Source organism: Miniopterus natalensis, chromosome 3 (genome assembly GCF_054644295.1).
Source record: "Miniopterus natalensis isolate mMinNat1 chromosome 3, mMinNat1.hap1, whole genome shotgun sequence".
Lineage (NCBI taxonomy): Eukaryota > Metazoa > Chordata > Mammalia > Chiroptera > Miniopteridae > Miniopterus > Miniopterus natalensis.
Genome location: NC_142083.1, coordinates 4,960,414 through 4,983,369, shown reverse-complemented (window position 1 = coordinate 4,983,369; position 22,956 = coordinate 4,960,414). Strand labels below are relative to the sequence as shown.

Here is a 22,956-nt window from a genome sequence, read left to right as displayed (position 1 = left end):
CAAGCAAATAAAGCCAACCAGAGGTAAGAGAGAGTGAGTGCCCGAGAGGAAGCAGAGCTCAGCCGCTTCCTGCTCTACTTCTGGTGAAACACAGAGCCGCCCTTTGCTTTCCAGTATCCCTTCCAGGACGCCCCTTTTTTCCTTACTGCTTAGTTCAAGTCGCAGAAATCCTGGCTAGTGAACGGACACGAATTCCTAATGAACGTGGTATTTGCATGTGAGCGTGCTGCTTCTAACACACTTGATATCTTCCCTTAGATATGTCAGGGCTTCCTGCAGATCACTCTACACAAAGTCTGGACTCCACTCATAAGGAAGAGATGAATTTCCCTTTTGTGAACAAGCATAAACCCTGAATTAACAACATCAAAATTATCCGATCTGTGCATTGTGTTTACCTATTTAAATAGTGTCCATAACCTTGCTTGGGCCTTGGATCCAAGTTATGTATTTTTCTCTCTCTCTACTTTGCAAATCAAATTCATTGGCCTCCTCGATGCCCTTGAAATCAGATTTTGCAGCCCCCTGGCTCTCCTCCAAAAGTCTCGGTGTTTCACAAGCCATCCTTGTTTCCAATTCACCCGTCTTTATCCGCTGTGTAAACTAGGTGGACCTGCGTCCTTAGGCACAGTCGAGCGCATTTGGTTGTTATTAGAGTGAGGATAGCTGACTCACACATGTAAAACATTAGAGAAATCTTACAAATGTTCGAGTGATGTTTTTTTCTGTTGTTGTTGTTTGGGGCCGTGGGGCGCTTAACCACATCCTGCCTTGCACACTCGAGCTCCTCTCTGTATCACCAGGTATCGTTTTAGGCTAATAAAACAAACAAGGACGCTATTTTGATGTTCTTTTCCCAGCATTTTTATTCATTTATTTAAATGTAACATGCTATACACTGTTCAGCTTTTTGGGAGGTAGAAGGAGGGAGGGAATCTATATCGTTATGAGGAGTCTCCTCAGAACCAGCACTCAGATGGACACAAGTTTCTGGCTGATGTACTTCGACATTGTGTGTGGGGGCCACAATTCCCACAGAGGCAGAGCTCCCGAAATTGTGATGCTTTTTAAAAAAATATACAATATTCTGGGCTGGAACTGCTTTTCCTTCAGTAGCACAATCCAGCTGGCAAAGGGGACCAGAATTCTCTCTCAGTATCAAGCAAAGATGCCATTTATAAATGCAGGAGAATCTCATTACATGTGATTACCCCCTTATCAAACCTTTTCTGTCTCTCTGCCAGTGTGTGTGTGTGGGGGGGGGAGAGGTAAGGGAGATGTTTTCTATTTTTGGCTTCTGCCAGCTTTGATGCATTTTGCTAGAAGCTGTTTTAGTGTTTTGAGTACTCTGATGATGACTGCTTACACAGGCCCTTCGGTAATCTAAACGGCTATGTGAAACACGAATCCAGTTGGTGCCCTATTTGTTGTTACCCTGGTCATCCAATACCGTATTTGTCTGATCAAACATTTAATTCCGGTGGTGGGTGGTCCATCTTCATGTGTCAGGTGCAATTATTATTTTAAAATAAAAGAACCAAGGTAATCTAGTTCTGATGGGAATGTATTACACTATAGCTCTCAGGCTTGGTTACCAATTAAATGTTAACATACAGATTCCAACCACAAAATTGAAACATTTTTAGTATCCCATTTGTCAAAAAGCAAGTTGGAAGCTGGGGAACCATGAAATGCAACGTTAGCCATAAGCCAGTTCACTGCCTCCAATGCATTTCTTTGGAAATCCCAACAGTTTTAAGGAGTGAGAAAAATAAGACCTTTTATAGGATTACTTTATGGGGAAGTTTCTTAATAAAGCTAATTCTTAAATAACAGATTAACTGGAAGTGTGGTTAAGCATTGACACAATTAAGGTGTAAGAGAAGGTCACAGAACACCAGCCTTTCTGGAAGTTAAACTTTAGTCAAAAGACACATTTAGCGAGTCTTTTTCTTGTACCAAAATACCATGTCCAAACAGTAAAATAAGCAGACCTTTTCAAAACAAGAAGTATTGAAGGTAACACCGCAGCATCAACATACTCTTACAGTTACCGCTTGAAACAGTTAGAACAAATATTGTTTCTCTACATTTTTAAAATCACTACAGACACTGCGAATAAGACTTAAGTATTTATTTAGTGGAGTACAATGTGATGTTTCCTTACCTGCTCTAACACAGTGCGTTTCCACACGGGTACACTGTGGAACCTTCCAAAGCTCGTTAAATTTACAGAAAATACATTTCATTTGGTTTTGTAAAGACTAGACCATACAGCTTGAACAGGTCGCGGCACGGGGCTACTCCTATACCAGGATGTATCTGCTCAGAGGAAGCCCCTGGGAGAGTTGCCCTGCGCACCCAACTCCTAGAGCGCTCCTTGGGGGGACGCACGATGGGGGGCGTGTAAAGGGTTCTTCTGTACCAAGACGGCCTCTCGGTCGCCTGCCACCGCGACACGTGGCAGAAGATCATTAGGAAAGGAAGAGCGAGGCACGGCTACTAGGGTGTACGGAACAATATTTTCCTTCTTTCAGCATATTCTTGGAGACCCGGTGGTGCGCTGAAAAGAGAACAATTTAGCCTTCTGGTCTGTTTCTGAGGGAAGGAAGCCTTAGCAGTGACACGGGGTGTTTAAGTGATGGCGGGCATCTGTCACTCAAGCCACAGCCGCCGCGCAGGGGCGCGTGCGGGGGCGGTTCCCACGGCCGGGGTGCGGGGCGCGCCGACGGGGGCGGGGGCGGGGGGGCGCGCGTGGGCCCTCGCCCGGCGCCCCGGCCTCGTGTCCTACCCTGCGGGCGTCTGCCAAGGCCTAAGGTCCCTGTGTGTCCCGGGCGTGCGTGTGGTGTGCTGGCGAGAGAGGAAAGGCAAATCGGAGGGCGGCGGCCGGGGGTACCCTTCAACACCCCGAAAGATATTTAACATCCTATTAAATAAATAACTTAGGAGGAAAGAGAAAGGGACGGCGGCAGAACGCACAAGCATACCATACTCCCGGCTCCGTGGGGGCGGCGAGACCCCGCGCGCGCGCGCGGACACCGCCCCGCAGCGCTCGGCCCGTGCGCGCCCGCAGCCGCCCGGGGAGCCCGGGGGAGCCCGGGGGAGCCGCGGGTGCGCGCGGGGAGCCCCCGCTGCGTCAGTAACTGCTCCGGGGACCGTCGGGCAGGCCGCTCCGTGTCCTTCCAGCGCCGTCTGGGAGGCTGAGGAACGGAAAACATCCACAGACGCTGAACCGACGGGCGCAGCGGCCACGCCGCGGCTCCTCCGGCCCGGGCCCCGCGGCTGTGAGGCGGGGCGCGGGAGCGGCGCGGGAGCGTCGGGCGCGGTGGGTGCGGGCCGCGTCCCCAGCGCGGGCGGCTGCGCGTCCGGCCGTCGGAGCGCCGCGCTGCGGGCGCGCCCTGCGCGGGTCCGGCGGGGCCCCCGGCGCGCCCCTAGGAGTGCACCACCATCGGGAGAAAGTGGGCCGACGTGTTTTTCCGCCGCGTTTTCTGCCCTCTCCGGGGGGCCCCCTTTCCGTTCAGGGCCACGTACATCTGCCGCCCGTTGTGCTGCCAGTTCAAGGACGCGTAGGTGTTGTACCCGTTCTCCTCTATCCGCTCCTTCAGCTTGCAGTCGTTGTTGAACTCCTTCTGCAGAGGGAACACAGCATCGGTTAGCCTCGGGCCGCCGCCCGGCGCCCCTGGGATCAGGAGCCGTCCTTAGAGGCCCCGCCCCGGCGCCCCTGCCGCCCGTCGGGGTTGGCGCTGGAGCTGGGCGCTGGGCCCGCGGAACAGGCTCTGCGTGCGAAGGCGCGTGAACTGTTTGCGGGGATCCTCACGCCCGCGCACTGCGGCCCGTGGGCACAGCGGCGCGCCCTGGGCAGGACCTGGCCTCCGCGGCCGCAGGACCGTCATGAAACAAGCGTCCCGCGCACATGTCTGGGACGAGTCAGTGATAAAGCAGAGGGCTGTCACCTTTCTTTCAGAGCAATGACTAGGGTGCCTCGTGGGGTAAACTGAGTTGCAAGGGAACTTTATCCACCTATAAATCCACAATAAATACAGCCGCACTGATGAGAAGGCCGATCTCAAAGCAGGCCATCGCGGGTCTCCATAACCATGAGCTCGGGGGACGCAGGGGTGGCCTCCTCTCTTCTAAATACCAGATTTCTCAATTTTGTAAATTATTTACAATTATCCCATAATTTGGAATTTTGATAGATTTTACTCTGAGATCTAGGAGTGATGGAAAACTAGGACATGGGCCGCCTTCCTCTGTGAATTGTCATATCAAAGAAATTATAGATACGGTGGCTTAGCACCGCCTGCGTCTAGGAGCCTGAGGACTTTCATCTTGGGAAATTCCACTCTAGAGCTATCGTGCCTTTGGCTTTGTTTCAAAGGACCATGTGTTTTTGAGGGGATCTTCTGGGACAAGGACTGATGTGTTACTCATTCGATACATCCAGGATCTCACTCTGGAGTTAGGAAGGAAGGGGAGGTACCTCACTAATTTCTAGACTCTGGCTTCCAAAGTGCCCTTCTGCCCTTCTGCAGAAACTGAAGCAGTTAAGAAGCAAGAGAACTGGGGCCTTTCTTCTGGTTCTTCCTTCATCCAAACCAGTGGCACTGTAGGCATCTTTCGGTTCAGGCCTCCACGGGGCATTTCACATAGTTTCTCTCACCTCAGGACTTTTTACGAAATTTCTACGTAGTTTACAATTCCTGAATACGTGTATGTTTAAGTATACAGGTTTCTGTGGGCTAGATCATAATTTTGAACATTTTAAGAACCATCATAAACAGGTACAGTTTATGTTAATGTGGTTAGTTTAAGCTCCGTTACCTGGAATTAATTTATCCTGTGTGCTTCTCTTCTATACAGTAATACTTAAATGTAACATTCAAATCATTTATTTGGTTAAAAGTAAAAAGAAAAGGTAAATTATTTAAGGCAAAGATTTTAATATAATAAAAATTCTGCATTAGAAAGGAATTTGAATCCTTAGTATAGGCTAAGGATTCCCCCCCCCCCCCATTTATTCATCTTAGTTGGTCTAAAACTATATGGTTTTCAAAGGAGAGATGATATTTTACATGGAGAATTATATTCGTTTCAATAAATGGGGTGCAATTTAGAGATTGGGAGGATTGAGATCATTTTAGATGATTTTATATTTGAAACAAAGCTGTGTATAGAAAAGTAGCAGTGGACACTTAATTATTTTTTCTCCCCGAAATAAATTTATAAGTCAATGCTTCTTAAAGTGAGGTACACCTGTAGTGGGCTCCTCATCTCACGTTTTTTTAATATTTAGACCATAGCTCAAATGCTGTATCAGAGTCTCTGCAGGATAGCCTAATAATCCATGCTGTTTATAGCATTTAGGCAAATCATAAGTATTAGAGTTTTTTAAAAAAAACTGTAGGCTAGAGCAAGACCTCAAAGTATGGTCTTGGAGAGGTAGTTAGGTTTATGCATTGCACAGCTCTGGATTGTATGCGTTTTAATAAATCCAGTGATTCGCACACATGCTCAAGCTTGAGAGCTGCTGGCACTCCCATCTTATGTCAATCAACAAAAAAAATTCATTTACACATTTTAAAGCGACATTTCTTGATCCTTGCTGTGGAATACCAGGGTGTATGCACGTAAAGCACTGGCTGGATGGCAGCTCCAGAACGGAGCTCATCGCTCTGTGTAGGTAAATACAGTTCTGGAGTTGACCAAATGGCACACAAAATGACCAGCTCCTCCCCATTTCAGATTTTAACAGAATACAAAGCACCCGAGTCCCTGTTGTATCTTCAGCTGTAACACACGCATATTATATAGTTTTCTGCTCAGTTCAGGATATTTGTTTCCAGTGATTCCTCCCCAAGTTGTCTGCAGTGCCCCTGCCAACTGAGCAGATGCTTCCGTGAGAGCCTGACTGGTGAGCGATCAGTCCGGGACGTGGACTGACGGATGCCAGCAACAGCCCGTGTGGTGGACTGATGGTGAGCAGCGGGGGAGGCAGGGTTGCCAGCCCCTGAAGCTCTGCTGCGCGCCCGCTGTGGCTCTGTTTACTAGCAGCGGAACGGCAGCAAAGCTAGTCAGTGTCTGGGGGAACCGTTCCGAAACGGTGGTGGTCATTTGCTGCAGTGAATCTGGAACGTGAAAGCAGAATACTTACTGAGCCATAAAGCTTCCCCTTCTTGTTCATGGCTAAGTAATAGTTGCTGTTAATGGCTTTGACGGCAACAACTCCGATTTCCACTGAAGTTATCTTCAGGATACCTGAAACATACAATTACAGGGGCTCTAAGAGAGTCGCATAAATTCAGCTGAGAGAAGTAAAAATCCGAAGAAACTATTGAGTTTATTTTTGATGGTTCTAAAATCAAAAGATTAAAAAAAAATTGGAACTCAAACCCCAACCTCTTTCAATGCGCCTGAAAACCCAGAAGCTGTTTGGAAACAGGTAGTAGTTCTTTAAGAGCATCCCCGGTATTTCACTGTGAGCATATAAGGGAAACATTGTTTTAATTAAAATGCTTCCTTTGCTAACTCTGCATTTTCAACCCCATAAATATTGAAACTACTCTACTCATCTTAGTCTAGATTTCACAAAACTTATCAGAGTGCACATCTGTACTATGGTATTAAATTAAATCTAGAGCATATGTCAATAATATGTCAGATTTACCTCAATCTGTAAAAACAGTGGTAAACTATTTCTTCTTTGTAGGACACTTAGATAAACGAAATCTTTTGGCTACATTTAACTGATAAATTTATTTTTGGCAAGTGCGTTGACATTTTGAGGTACAGAGAGGCTAATCCCACATCCACATGGTCTTTAAAATAGCAGGGTCGCTATGCTGGGTTGGGAGAAAATCCATCAGCATTTTTTAGTGTTTTTTCTTGGAAAGAATGGAAAACTGAGGGAATTAGTAACTGGTAGAGAAGAGACATTTTCCCCTAATACACGAGTTGCTGTTGGTGCATTTAGAGATAATGCCTCTCTGAAAAGTCTGTAGGTAACTAGAGAAGAGGCATTTGACATTCTACTCAAAATGCCCACCTATTTGAAGTTAAGAAGGCCTTGGGTGCTGACTACTTCCTTGCTGTTTCGTAACTCCTGGAAAAGCTTTCTCGGGGTGGGAAGCTGCATTGTGATTATCGAAGGGCTCTGGATCCAGAGTGGCTGGGTTTGAATCCTGGCTTTGCATCTTTTGGTGAATGACTGTAGCAGAAACCACTGACCTGCCTGTGTCTCAATTTCATTTGTAAAATGGGCAACATAATATACCTCCCACAGAGCCTTGTTGTGAGGATTAAATCAGATATACGTACTAAATCATCAGAACTTGCCTAGAGCCTAGTGACTTCTTAGTTACACTTAGAGGGAAGTTTTCCTCCAAGCGTTCTAGATTTTGGAACTTCTTTACCAAGTTGTACAACCCTGAACGGAACCTGCAAATTCCCACTGATTGAGCCCCTAAAGTCTGGAAGTTGATCATAGCTTTTATTTACCATATGGCACCTAGCATAAGAAATACCATCCTGAACGTGGGTGACAAATTGTGTGTTTATACTCTTCCCAGTGGAAAAGAGGAGCTGGTTCTCAAGACATGAAAAGCTCCCTTTCTTTCACAGGTTGAGGAGCCGTGGGGAGGCCGGTAAAAATGCTTTAATTTCCCCACTGCAAGGCTGACATAACCAGAGAGACCTGCGCCAGGACTGCAGGCATGGACCATTCCGTCCAGGTCTCCTGCGGGAAGTCTCTGACCTGACACAGCACGCACTTTCCTTAGTAGAGTAAGATATTGATGGGCAGGCTCAAACCAAGGGAAGATGGTAGCGGGTGCAGGAGACATTATCTATACGTTTAACACCCATTTTCTTTATGCTGGTAGTGGCCTTCAAGGTATGAACTCCTACACACACATTCATTTGCACATTGTAAGAGGTACTTTCTTGTAGTTTATTTCTTTAATTCATAACAGTCCTAAAAGGAGGTGTTGCTGTTCTCAACTGCAGGTGAAAAAATGCAGGATTCTGAGGGTGTATAACTCACACACAAGGTGATAAAGCGACACAGATCAGGAATGACGGATCCAACAGTTAAGCCTCAGCTTTTGGAATATCTTGCTCTCAATCTCTGACTAATTTGCCTCTGCTTCCTATCTCCTTGAGCATTTCTGTTCCCACAGGGGATCCTGTTGGAAAACCATCTGACAAAATGACTCATCAAGATAATAGTCTTTCACAGGAATGCCACAGAGGACAATGTCTGAGTTTCCGAGAAGGAAATCTAATAGGCTTGATTTATGCCATGAGCAGAATATATAGAGCACAGCAGATGGTAGGGATCTGGGGCAAAATATTTAAGCTGTTACTTACTTTGCTTGCTTAAGAGGCAAGTAAACACTGACAGTAAATTTCAAGGTGTTCCCTTTGTATGACTGTATAACTGGAAATTGTTAGAATGAAAAGGAATGAAGGGTGATTTTTAGCAAAGAATCACCCAAGACTTTTGAAGGTGAATGAGAAGTAGTGGGATTAAGCTGTAGTAACAGACTAAGTTGGGAACAGGAAAGGTGTTGCGATACAAATATTACCAGATCCTTGACTGATTATTTCTGAGAGTGCACTGCACATGGTGGATCATAGAAATCCGTGAGTTTCTTTCTATTTTGGACAAAATAGGAACTCAATATTCAAGAAATCCAGCAATCAGTTAACCATTTGTCCCACTCTACAGCTACTTAAAGCTAGCTTGAAAGGTTCAACATGCTTCAAAATAGAGGGAAGACGTAGGTGATTTAAAATCCTTCCAAATTCTGAAAATACTTTTTTGGATACATCATATGTCAGTAAGTCTTAATTTGATAATCTTGTGGGCAATGGACAATGACTGCCTTTGTTATCAATATTTGTGAATGTGAGTGACTTTCTGAGAAACTCAAGTCTAGAGGACTTCTCTATTTTTCATAAAGAGTATCTCCAGTGTTCTCTGTTCTTTGGTGAGCAAGTTTGTCTACACAGTATTTTTGGAAAAGAGCACTAGAATTTTGTTTGACAATTGTTAGATTAATAACTTATAGTTCTGTATGTGTATACTTTGATGCAAACTTAAATGCCAATTGAAGGACAGCCTCCTTGGAGAAATTAAGTGAAGGGCATACAGGATCTCTCTGTATTTCTCACAACTTATGTGAATCTACAATTACCTCAAAATTAAACTTCTAAAAAAAGCACTGTTTTGTTACTAAAAGAAATAACACCCGAAAATTATATCATCAGTGAAAAGAAACACAAAGTGTATTTCCCATGCATATAATTTAGATATTTTGTAAACTTAAAGACATATTCTTGCAGTGAAATTCTATTATTTCTATTAACTTGTAACCATGTCAGTTTTGAGATCTCTCAAAAGATGAATATGCCAGGTGGCATTGTAAATCTATTTAAGGGCTTTTGAACAGTTTCATACAGACATGTAGGAAGACCTATAGGGAGAAGGGCATCCTTTTAGGAAGTGATAATAAAAAGTCAAGTTATGGCTCTCCTCTTGCAAAGTCTGTGTTTTATTGAGAACATAAGACAAATGCAGAGAGAATCCCAATAAAACATAGGAAGTAACAGTGAGTGCGCGAGTGGAAGACAAGGGGGCAAAGATGAAGGCAGTTGGTCCATGCTGGCCAGGGTTCCGGGGCAGACTAACTGCTGGGAATGAGACCTGAGCTGAGTTTTGTAGGCTGAGTAAGACGCATCCAGGGAAGAGGAAAGGGGGAGCAAAACAATATGGTGTTTTCAGAAGAATTATAAGTTTGATTTATCAATTACAGTAAAGGGAACGAGAGAGGAAGTTGCAAGAAGTGAGGTTGGGGGTTAGTCAGACTCAAGTTATCAGGCACCTTGTATGGACTATAAGGATTTAGGCAAAGAGAAAACATTTTACCTAAAAATGTGTAATTTTTGAAACAACATATTAGAAAAAAAGCCAACATTTAGCAGATTCCTTCAAGTAAATAACAGCAATCCGTGAAGTTTATTTTGAATTTGTATTTGAAATCCTACATCATAAAGTTTGATAACCAACATTACAAAAGTGATTGTGAAATAAATCAGCTCCGATTAATGGGCAAATTCTACCTAATGATGCATCATCACCATGGCAATGGGGAGGGTTTTGTAAACTCTTCCAAATAATTTTCATGTAAGTCATCTTTTCTTCTGAGCTGCGGGTGTGCTGTGTTTTGGTGGCTCTTTGAGGAGCAGTGCGGCGGAGGTGGCCCTTCCCAAGTGTCCTTCCTAGTTTATGCTTTTCGCGCTTCTGCGGAAGAGAAGCAGCTGACCCACCTTCAGGCTATTAGCTGTTGTCCCGGGTAGGAACGTTCCCCTGAAATATTGTTTCATGGACACAACAGGCGAAAGTAAAAGACAAATATTTAATAGAATGGATATGGATGGGGAAGCTGGGTGTAAAAAATAAATGCCAAGTCCTGTCATCCTCTTTTGGAGAAACAGCACCGACCCCCTGAAGGAACCTGAAGGTGGCTGGGCTAACGGGGGTGAGCACAGACGTGCAGGGGCGGTGCTGGCTCTCGCCACGGAGGGCGCAAAGACAGGCAAGACTCAGCCTGCGTCCAAGGGGTTTAAAACTGGGTGGGGCCATGACACAAGTAACTGAAGTAATTACAATACAAAAAATATACGAAGTGCTATGTCAGAGAGAAAATGTAGTAAAGCCATCCTGAAAGAGATGTTAGTGCCTGAAGAGAGTCTTTCAGGGGTAAGATTTTAATAGGGGAAATATCTAAAGTTGAAGGGAATATTCTGGGCAGAGGAAAGTAAATAAGCAAAGACAGGCAGGAGGAGGGAAGAGGCCCAGGGTGTGCTTGGGCCACAGCTGGCTTTCCCACCAACTGTACTTCCCGAGGCCACTCTCCTTAAAGTGAGGGCTCTGCTTTATTGAGCAACAGCGGTGCTTTCCCGGGTGACGAATCCACTTTTCAAAAAATTAGTTGTGAAACTTGGAAACAACTCAATAAATGTCAGAGCCTCATGAACTAAGACTCAGTCATGGCTGTTATTTTCTCTAAAGATTTTAACTCAAAATAGATTATAATGCTATGTAGTGTGATAGTTTTATTAGTTAGTGTGCTAAAATATATCATGGTTAGTAAAATGTAATACACAAATCCTAACCTCTCTAAATTAAGTCTCTCTCTTTCTTTCTTTCTTTCTTATGAATTGTTGTCAGTGTCCTAAAAAGATCATATTCTAATATAGAAAAACCCATCGAGCTCCTTGAGCTTGTTGTCACATTTACACCTTACACCTCAGAGATTATGTGGCCACACCCAAGAGTCTGGGGCTAAATGGCTCCAAATGCGGTCTTCATTCAAATCGCTGTGGGTTTTATCTCTTTAATTGTGTATCTTTCTCAAAGAACCACAGCAATCGCAGTGGTCTTTGTTTGTTTATTTTTTATTAGAACAGTGCATAGTTCACAGTATGCTCAGTATATATTTATTGAATAAGTAAATGAATCAGTGAGTGATCCAGTGACTGGCTGAGTACAGGAAAACTGGGTATTCGTTAAATATAGAATTTTTTTCCTTTACCCACTAGACCCATATTTGTAAAAAAACCTTGAGATGAATAAGTAGCTCCACATCCAATGAAAATGAAACTGAAATGTCAAAATGTTATATGCTTCAAAGGAAAAGTGGGTGGGTTATAAAATATAAGTATTTTTAAATTACTTCTAGGAAAATTATTATAAATCTGAAACTCCTTTAAATTTTCTAAATAATAGGCTTATGGCTCTGCAGCTATTTATTATTAAAACTGTGGGAAAGGGGTTCTCAAACATGGATCAGGAAGGCCATCTGGGATGTGAGGCCTCTAGTCAAGGCAACATTCTCAGTTAAGAAAAGCACCATTTGGAGTAAATTGAATTTAAAGACAGTCTTAGCACAAAAACCAATAACTGATATAGAGTGACTCTCGTGTATCATATATTTTCATGTCTCATTTACTATTCACAAACTATATCAGGTAAATATGATGTCCTTAAAATGTTGACGCTGAGCCTTGGAGAAACTAAGTGAATTGGAGAACACACACACACTGGAGTAGAGTAGATTTGGTGTTTGGATCCAAAGCCCATTCTCTTTCCACTACATCAGGCTTTGTTTAATAAAGTTGAAAATTGCAATATGACAAAAGCAATGACGAAGATAGTTTTACCTTTTGAAAATACTTTTCTCCATTTCTAGCAAACACTTGATTTTTACATTTCAAAAGTATTTTAGAGAAGCATAGAGTTTTTGTCAACCCAAAGGGATTAACTTTTATAGAGGTTAATTTTTTAGGTCACTAAAGTATTACAGCTCGTAGGCTTTATTAAAAATAATTTGGAGCTTCAGTCTTCAAGTTCACTCACTTCTTTGTTCACATATAGAGATGCTTATCAAAATGTAATGTTTTCCTTGATGACTCAGAGGCATCAAAATTCGGTCTGATGACTTTGCTGTGAAAGTGGAAGCTCTCAGGGCTGACACATTAATATGTAATCTTGTTAGAACTGAGTCCAAATCTGGGCACATTTTAGTACATTCTTTCTGAATACAGGACACGAGGCTTTGTGTAGAAACCCTAATTTTTTTTTATAGGTTTTCAGGTATATTCAGAGAGTGAACATCTACACAAATGTGATGTTAAAATTCCAGGGGAAACAAAAATATCTAGCTTTATGTCTAGCACAATCTCTATTAGTTTTATCTTTCATGTCTAAGATAAAATAAATGTAGTAATTTTTCCTGTTGTAAAAATTATAATAGATAATTTGCAAATGATCAAGTGGAGTATATTTTGCTTCATTAACACTGGTATTGAAAAAATTAACCAATAATTACTTTTTCAGCTGGTAGTTAGTTCATTTACACCCTTGAACTTGTTAAAAACATGATTTCATTCATGGCTCTTGACAGTACAATACTACTTTACATTTATCAAGTTCAATAGATTCTGGGTTTATATGTCCAGAAAAAAATACAGTTTTCAATATCTAAACAATTTCCATCATACCAATTAGAAATATTTAAAATAACAAATCTTTTCACCTTTCTTTAGTGTGAAACAGAACTAAATTAAATGAAGCCTCAAAAAATTATGTGACCTGTTGGACTCCCACGCAGCTCAGAGGACCTTCCTGACATTGTGCTTAGAGACTGGACCAACCTTTAGCCTGGCTTCCATGTGCACTGGGCTGTGTCCCTAACGGTCCCCCAGCCCTCATGCTGAGCCTTTACTAAAGAAAATTCAATGCCGCCAACCAGCAGATTGTGCATTGTCCCAACCCACCTTGCCAAACTATATCCCATCATTCTTGACTTACCTTATTCTGTAGTTTTTCATTTCCACAGAGCCTCTAGTCTCTTTTGTCCCACCTTTGTCAATTCCCTGTAGCCCCCCCTGGTTCCCTATCTGTTCTCCCTCAAAAATGTGAGCCACTCTTTCTTAGTTGGAGTTGAGCCCTGTTACTACCGCAGTCTCTGGCCCTTCCTGCAGTAGTCTGAACAAAATCTGCTTTGTCGCCTTTAACAAGCATCTGGTGCTGGGTTTTGGTTGGTTTGTTTGCTTGCTTGCTTGACAATTATAAGAGCTCAAAAAATATGGAGATTATGGAGTAGAAAACTGTCACCGAATTCATGGGTCACGTGCCCAGAAAAATATTCCATAAGTGGTGCATGCAAAAAGGAAGGAAAATGGGCTTTTGAAGGCTGGGGAAGGAAAGCACCTGGCTGAGGGGTGACAGAGCTTTGGGGTAAGAGAACTATGTGTATATCTCTAAGCTTAAGGACTCCCCCCCACCACACACACCTATATGGGACTGCCTATTTGCTCCATTCGACAGTTTCAAACATTGCATCCAGATCTAGCTTAACTGTCTTGAAAGAGTGTCAAAATGTACCTAAGGAATTACTGTATTATCTCTTTATTTTCCTGTCTCATTTCTGTCCACCCTGCTGCCCCATGTTTGTCTGTCTCCGTCTTCTCTCTCTCTCTCTCTCTCTCTCTCACATATACACACCACTACCACCACCACACAATGAACCTGGTAACCTCACATACAGATTTTTAAAGGAAACAGCAAAGTCTCATTTTTTGTGATGAAATTTATGGAGGAGCTTGGGTGGGAATGAGAAGGAAGTAAGTGGTTGCTCTAAGAGAGAACTGGATTTAACATCTCGGCTCTGCTACTTAACTAGCTGTGTCCCCTTGGATAAGTCAGTTTTACTCCCCGAGTCTTAGGTTCCTTGGGGCTAGCTGCCTGTTGCTCACAGGGTCGCACAGAATCTCAGTCCTGGACACCACATAGGTGTTTACCATCTGCTGAATCAGGATGGCTGGCGACTTCGTCAGTCTTTCATATGAGTGGTTCCCAAACTTGAGCATGTGTAAGAATCATCTGGAAGGTGCCAGAGAATTAGACTCTCCAGCAGTTTCCCAGGCAACGATGATTCTGCTGGTCCAGGGACCGCACACTGCCCTATACACTATGACTCAGAGATAGAGCAGGCCTTTGATATAAAAAAGTATTGACAAAAACCTGTGCAGAGAAGCAGAGCCACCGACAGGAATAGACACAGTGATCAGAGCAGCTTAACATCAAAGAAAAATTTGTAAAGAATGTGGAAAGCAGTACTGGGTTTTTCTTCTGCTTGTTTTTGATAAATATGGGACTTTTAACATCTGCATAATTGTGATACGTGGATTTGGAATTTGTTTACAGATATACTACGTTGTTGTCTATAGTCAGTTTTTCAGATTGCTCTAAGATTATTATCAGAATCTTTATTGTCTTCTCCGTAATAAGAGTGTGGAAACTTAAGTTCCTTCAGCTACTCTAAGTATGTTATAGACATTCTTATAGGACTAATTGTGCCGACACTACGAATTACAGGTCTGTAAGGCCCCCTTAAAACTATTCTCAGGCCAAGACATTGCTACAAAATCAGTAGGGATTCACTTGATCGCCTACCCTCCACCCAGAGTTAAAGGCATATACTTGCTCGGGAATGACCTCACCGCCTTTGAAAGGAAGACACCAGGGTGGGCTACTCGTTAATGTCTGTCTGGCCTGCCTGGGACCGTTAGGGGCTCTGGCTGCCTGCGCAGCATAATGCAACAGAGCCCCTCAGTCTCTGTCAGCCAGCCTCTCAGATAGCCGTGGAAAGAGGACCTGCGTTCACACTACCCTTATTATTTCTCTATAAGAAGGAATATCTTCCCCAATATGCGAAAGACCAAAATGACCTTTTACATTCTCACCTGGTCCTTCAAGTCACAGAATAAATGCAGTGATTAAGTTGGCTTTATTGATGTGCACAGTGCCAAATTCCGAAACTTGTCTCAATTTAAAGGCTATTTTAATTGACCAGTATTGTAATTTAACATTGATCTAACATTAAGAGTATCAGAAACTAACAACACAATCTATGAACAATATTCCTCTGCTGTAAATTAATTGTTAAAGTGTGTTAAAGATTAATATCCTACAGCACTGTCATTGTAAATGAAATGTGACTCTGGGCTCTTCACTGTGGATCATTGGTCAACAAATGTTTGCATATGGTCGTCTCATGTGTCTCTTCATGACACCCTGCTAGGTCAACAGATTTAGTAAACTCAACATTTTCTTCTTATTTTTTCCTCACCAGCAGAGATTTTTTTAAAAAATCCGTTTAACTGTTAGGACATAGATAATTGTCAATATTATAACAGTGCCATGTTGGAAACATTACCTTCTGTGTTCTTAGATTGTATTCACAATGAGACATAAATTACATGTTTCTGAAGATGAGAATTTATTTGAAATTCTTGAGAATTGTCCACTGTAAGTGCTGATATAAATTTAATTAACTTGCAAAATGAGAAAAGATTGTATGTCTCATTTTGCATGAAATGAAGCCCTAGAAAAACTTGTATGCCTTGGAGATAGGAACTCTACCCCACTCCCAGCTACCAGTCACCAGGAGAAAAAATATTGGAAATACATACATGTTTGAGTCATCTGCTGTGACCCAAGATAAGTGACTCTGGATCCCATTTTACAGTGGGATAATGGTGAGAAACGGCATGAAACAGGAGAGGTTAGAATGGGAGGGCGAATATACACTTAGAAAAACCCAGCACAATTCATTTTAATGGTAATAAGGTCAGAAGCGAGGCAGAGAGTAATTACTGAAAATGTTTTTTTTTTTAAAAGATAAACTTATATCAGAAAATATATTTGTATATAAAGTTTTATAAAGCTCTTGCCCCCACCCCCCCTTTGGAAGTCCAAAAGCCAACATAAAGGGTCAGGGGAATTACTCCTTGGCATCTTTCCCTAAATGATCATCGCCTCAATACAGATAATTGCCTTAAATCTATTCCTATGGAATGTCTACCACGTTTACTCAAGTTCTTATGAACTTCTTTAGGATAACCAAATATAATACAGAGTGTCTTTTCTCCTCAATTTAATGAAAAGAATAAAGTGGGCCAGTAGAGCATCGAAGTGTTCGCACGTTAGCTAAGCATGAACAGCCCTAAGGAGTTCCAAATACTTAATGTATATCGAGCCTTAGGGGCAAGCTCCAAGCTCCCTCTGCGCATGTATATTGTGAATCTCAAGCTTCCAACAAGGCATGGAATAACATATAATCAGCTTCTTACCTCTTTCGAAGATTCTTTCCATAGTTACTTAGAGAGCGGGTAATTATACTACTTTGTAAGAAATATCAATACTACTATTGGTATGTGTATTTTTATTTAATTGTGCAAAAGACAAGTAACCTATATACTTGCCAAAGTGAAACACTGATTAAGTTGCCATATTTAAAACTCTATGTTTCTGTAACTCATGATACTGAAATAAGAAATTCTGCCTTCTGCTGGGAAAGGGAAGTTTAAACAAGACACTCATGAAGATCATGGTCCTCTGGACTGAAGACAGCCCTTCTTTGGCCAAACACCAAGGTGGGAGTGATTCTTTATCCCTAAAGTTCACGGAGGTGCTCTGCTCTCCCATCGCCACAGCACACAGCTGGCAAAGAAAACGGATCTCTGAGGTTGGCACTGGAAGAAGACAGGATCACACTGACTTCCAGTCACTAGTAAATCACACAGCCAATGTTTGCAGAGTACGTCGGAGAGGATACTTCCATAGAAACTAGTGTGAAGTTTTTTTCTGGTATTTAAAGATTGTACTTTGAGGCTGTACAAAAACAAAGATTAAAACTCCATATAAGAGTCAGACCTTCGAGCACAGAAAACATGAAAAGCAACAGTGGGCTAGGAAGAGATTTTCCTAGATGCTATTCCCTTAACCACGTGTGGGTGGAAGGAGGGTGTCACTCCTTCGCTGAGAAGCAACCTCTGGTTGATATGAGACCCAGCATCGCTCCTTTAGTGTTCTCTGTAATTGTGCAGGGGAAATGGAAGGCTACCGTGCTTTAACTCTCAGTGAACATTTTTGTTGTTTCATTACTTCTTGAGTTGATAAGCTATCTTTAAAGATATCACTAGACAAGATGAATTCTATCTGACATACTATATCTGTTTTCCCATGGTGAACAAAGACCAGGAATGATGTCAATATTACGTCTTATTTAAAAACCAGTGCTTAAATGGGTTTAAAATAGTAAGCTCTTGAGAAAGGGCACAAACGCTTTAAGAGAAAATCTCTCTCTGATCCAGTTTTGAAAGGGAAAACTGATGGATAAGGGACCATTATATGTAGGTGGCGGCCTCAAATAATCACTTAGTGTTAGGAACAGTTAGGAGAGCTTTAAAAACGCTGAGACAAATAAGTGGAGAGATATGTATATGCTTCAGACAAACATCATTCCACACTAGTCTTGGTTCATGCTTAGTAAACTGTTCTGAGTAAAACGTGCTGAAAGGCCAGCATTTAAGAGCAGAAGGCAGGTTATACCTCCTGTGGACTGGAGTTCTCGTGGGTGTCGGTGCTTCTGGCATCCAGGCCGCAAGAGAGAGAGAAACGCGAGAAGCAAACCCCAGAGGTGGGCAGCGAGGAAACCGAGAGAGAAAGTTCCTGGACGTACTTGAGTTCGTGTAGCTCCCATTAAAACACACATGGGCCATGCTAACTGCAAATGTCTCCTTATACTCAATTCAGTGTCCCCCCCAAATTGTTAAAGCCTTTAAAATTTGGAAAGAGAGGGAGTGACAAAGAAAAATTATCTTAGACTTCTTTGTAATGTTACCTTAGTGGATAAAACTCTACTTAGAGTTGGAAGAAATGTTTCCATTTACATCTGTTTGTCAAAATCTGAAAGCATTTCTCCCAAAGGAAATAGTCTTTCAATATAATTTAATTCATATAACCAGCTGCACAAAGGAACTTGAACGGACATGCTCAATTCTGATTAGCTTGAATTGTCAAATAATTCAGTTCATCTGAGGTAAAATGATTAAGTCACAATAATTTATGGTGATTAAAATTTGGGTGTATCGGTATGAGAAAGGGGAAAAGATAGAAAGGACCATAAAAATTCAAAAATAATTTGTCAAATTGATATCAAAATGGCAAAAACACCACCCCAAGCCAAGTCTCCTCCATCACCAGTTATCCCTCCTTTACACACAATGCAATATACAGATGATGGATTATAGAACTATACTCCTGAAACCTATATAATTTTATTAACCGATGTCACCCCAATAAATTCAATTTAAAAAATGGCAGCGACAATTCTCAGTGAAGTGGTTGGCTTTTTATGAAGTCAGATTAATAAATTAATAGAAATATCTATAAAGATGAAGGAGCAACATTCAGGAGTTTCATTTAATTGCTATTTCAAATGTTTCCTTCTCGACTACTGACTCTAGAAGGTCAGAAAAAACCTGTGATTGTAATATAATTTAATTAGTACAAACACTGAAATATTTCAGTGTAGATTATTCTTGGGTAAGATTCAAAGTAAATCCAGTTTATTTGTTTTCATATAAGGATCTTTATAAATGGTGTCCAAATAGATGTCAAATGTAGTATCATCATATAATTTTAAAAGGGAATATACTTGGAGTTTCCATATTTTACAAAAACAGACTCAGAAATCAGGATCCATAATACAGTATTCATTTCATAGTCACTGTTATTGAACAGATACATACACAGAAACATGCACATATGTCTTATACAAACAAATTGGTTAGAAAAACTATTTAAAATACTAAAAAACCATAATCACAAAGGACTAAATAAAAATAGACATGCCCTTAAAAAGTTTAAAAAGTTTGATTAAACTATGGTAGACCATGGCAATGGGACTCAGAGACAGGAGTCTATTAAGCAGTTTTTACTTACGGACAGCTTACGGCTACCGTGTAGCCAAACTTACTTCCTTATGCATTGGTACGAGACCTAGTTATATTTTCATGCCAAGGAAAAATGTCCAGTATGCAGATTTCAGATTCTTTCAAAAGCCTGATCTTTGAGCACTTGGCAGAAGTGAGACCCATGGCAAAGAAAGAGCAGGGAGAATTTGGCTGGAGGTGGGAAGAGACAGCTCGCCCCTAGTTCATTGAAAGCATGACTCTTCCATTTCTCCGTTGGGACCACATTTGTTGTACCCGCACCTAGCAGGTAACCAATGTACAATCACGGGACAAAAATTATTAGTGTACCTGAAGAAAGCAATGTGCTAAGTCCCTCTCTCAGCTTTGGCAGGTGGATTTTCCTCTGGAACGCGCAAAGGAAGGCTCGTCTCCATTGGCAGGCGCTCTGGATGTGCCAGCTCTGCCAGGGGCTCGGCGGGGTGACATCAGAAGCCAGGAGCACACCCCCACCCCCGTGCCCTGTTGGCCTTCCATCCCCAGCACCACCTCTCGCCTGCAGACCGACGCCTCACGTTATTTTGTGCATGTGTTTTCAACTCAGCGTTAGGAACACTTGCCCCAAGGACTGCTTACCACACGCGGCCCAGTGCAACTCGCATTATGCGAAAGCCACCGACTGAGCATAAAAAGAGCCACTGTGACTTGCGTGTTATAGGAATAAATCAGAGTCCCAAGCTGAAATCCAGAATTATTCTGCTCAGTCTTTTCCTACGAAATCCCACTTGCTTCAACCACAACAGAACTCCAGGGCCACTTTGTTCCCTTTTTATACATAGGTGTGCCGGTCATAAGAACCCGCTTTAAAAGGTTAAAGAAAAAAAGCCCCCTCCCCACCAAGTCCAGTATGTCAGCGGGTGCCCCGGGTGTCCTGCGCCCAGGAGACGCGGTGCGGGCCGCCGAGGCCCTGCGCTCTGGCGCGACGCTCCAGCAGCTCAACTGCCTGCTGACCTGGAACCCGGGCCTTCCCATCCCCAGGGCTTGGGGGCTTCCTGCCCTGCTGGGAGATCCTGTCTCCATGCCTGCGGCCAGGAGGCAGCCCTGTGGCCCTCTGCTCTCTCAGGCAACACTCTGAGTAGGACAGGATGACAAACTCTCTTCTTTATGTCGAGACTTAAAAGCTACTGGAGAGTGAGGCCGTTTCACGCCCGGCCTCTTTCGTGGCCGTCAGCTCCTCTGTTTTATTGTTCCTCTAACCTGCCAGTTGACTAAAACAGCCGCTAGTGATTACGTCTGAGGTGGGAGGCTGGTGATCTAACTGCACAGGCCTGTGCCACATGTCTTACTCCGTTACACCAACTCGGAGTCCAAAAGGAGAGCTCCGGAGGCATTTTCACACTCAGAACTTCAAGGGACGCGCACTGTGCTGTTCCATGGCTGGACTTGACGACTGCTTTCGCTTCGTTCTTCCTCCCCCTTCAGTCACCCCCCAGAATCCTGGCACCCCTGTGGCGCGAGGACGCACTGCTCCTGGGAATCTGGCCGTTTTCTTCTCTCAGTCGCCCTTGCTAGCTAACTACTGTGTAAGGCAAGCACACTGGGAAGTCAGAGAGAGCTCTGACTTTGAAAATGAAGCCAAATTCTGACACACGAAACTCTTTCGGTAGACAAAATTTTCTGGCAAATTTATCGTAAGCTAAAAAAGTATATAATCAGCTTTTTCTTTGCAAGATACTTTCCCAGACACTGTACATTCCCCTTACCCCTATCATAACCTGACAATCTCGCACATGTTAACAAATACTTTTAAAAAGTCTGACAAAGAGGAAGCCGTGTAGGGCAGATTATTTCACGTAGACACCAATCCAGAATACCTTGACATATCTGAAGACTTGATATTACTGATAAAGATTTTGCTGTTACGGTTGGCAAAGAGGTACATCTCTGATTTCTTTTGACTTCACCAGTTCTGGTTTTTGCTGTGTTTGTTGAATCAGATCTCTTCTCAGTTGGCTGACATATGTTGATCGTAGGCTCCTATCTTGACATCATTGTCTTCTCTGACAGTACCTCCAATTCAAAGTGCCGCTCGTATCCACGTGATAATTTAAATAAAAAATATCAGAAAATGGGCATGCACCGTATCGGAAACATTCTCTTTGACATTTAGGGCTCAGACTTTCTAAGTAGTTCTGGCATGATTACCCGTCTAGTGTCCAATAAAAAAATAGCTGTTTTAGGTGGTAAAATCTTGCCACGCTAAAGCGCCCAGCCCTTAAGAATGCATAATTGGCAAGATCTTGCTCCAAAGCATCTTCAGTCTCTACTGAATCTGAACAGACAACTGTGAATTTTCACCAGTTCCCCTTCCTAAGACAGGTAGCCTGGCGTCCTACAGAGACGTGGAGTTTCAGAGCCTTGTGTCCCCAAGGGATTTGCCAGCACAAGGCTTGTCTGGGATAAGCCACATTAAGAACTGTGTCTTCTTGTCATTTCTTAAGCTGTCCCTTTATATTTATAAGCACATCCTCATGAGCTAAATATTTTGGCATATATTTCTGCTACTTCAATATCTATCTGATACGTATTCAAAGACTAAGTTCTTTAATCCTTAAGTGAGTAGCTTTTCAGCATTTCCCAAAGTATTGAATTTTCAAAAGAAAGTTGGCTGAAAGAACCTGGTAAAGTGCAAGGACACAGTGGTAGCTAATACTTCTCTTTCTCAACATATGGCTTATGTTACAACTGAGCTGATCCCCAGCTTTTATCTCTGGGAGCTGTGAGGCTGACTGCTTACAGGGTCGCATTGCCTAATTAATCCTTACTTAGCATTCTCCCAGGTGAGTCTAACACGGATAGGAAGTTGGTTTCTGTCAGCCGGTCCACCTTTCACCCTGCCACACATCTGGGAAATATTCATTCTAAAATCAGGTCCAAGCCTTTGGCATTAACTACCTCAAAACGTTAAGATATCACCAGCAATTTGCCTCTGCTTCAGAAAATTAAAAGCATATTTGAGATATAAACATGAGTATGCCACTAATATTACTGGCAATAATTGAGAGCCGTTCTTTTATTACAATGGGGGAAAAGGGGATGTTATCAGATGAGATAGATAGAGTAAGTCCAAGTGGTAATATTACACTTGCTAAATAGCTGCATATACATTTTATGTGAATGTTAAAAATTAAAGTGTATTAAATGCTACTGTTTTTTTTTATGGTTGTTGTACTGTTGTTATGGTAGAAAAAAACACATACTCTATATAAATAGTATATAATCTGGCCTATCCCTTAGGAAAACCAAATTTATAATTTAAATTGTTTAAATTATAGATTATGGTTACTAGCTCAATTCATCAGACATCGTGGGTTTCTTTGTTTTTTGCTAAGATTATTGCCTATTTAGTTTAAAATAGAAAAAAAATACTAGATCTTTTATTTCAGACCCTAATCCAACCTCAGCAACTGCCTTTTGCATTTACTTTCTTCATAATTAAAAGTGAGCTTGTGGGTAACTCACCATAGTCAGTTATGGCTGGTAAAATTATGACAACTGGTTATGGCATCATCTGTACACTGGAGCTAAAAGTAACCAGAGAGGGGAGAATGGGAAGTGATTCTGAAAAAT

The 22,956-nt window shown here is 42.3% G+C and overlaps 1 protein-coding gene across 1 annotated transcript in view; it reads right to left on the bottom strand.

Annotated features, from left to right (window-relative positions):
• Nucleotides 1-3,394: 3,394 nt before the first annotated feature.
• The window catches only part of FGF10 (fibroblast growth factor 10), a 70,782-nt gene continuing 51,220 nt past the window's right edge, over nucleotides 3,395-22,956 (bottom strand). Inside the window, exons 2-3 of the mRNA XM_016198672.2 lie at nucleotides 6,155-6,258; nucleotides 3,395-3,629 (exon numbers count right to left, since the gene is read on the bottom strand). Of these exons, the coding sequence (XP_016054158.1) occupies nucleotides 3,432-3,629; nucleotides 6,155-6,258 (302 nt within the window). The 3' untranslated portion in view covers nucleotides 3,395-3,431. The remainder of the gene's footprint in view (nucleotides 3,630-6,154; nucleotides 6,259-22,956) is intronic.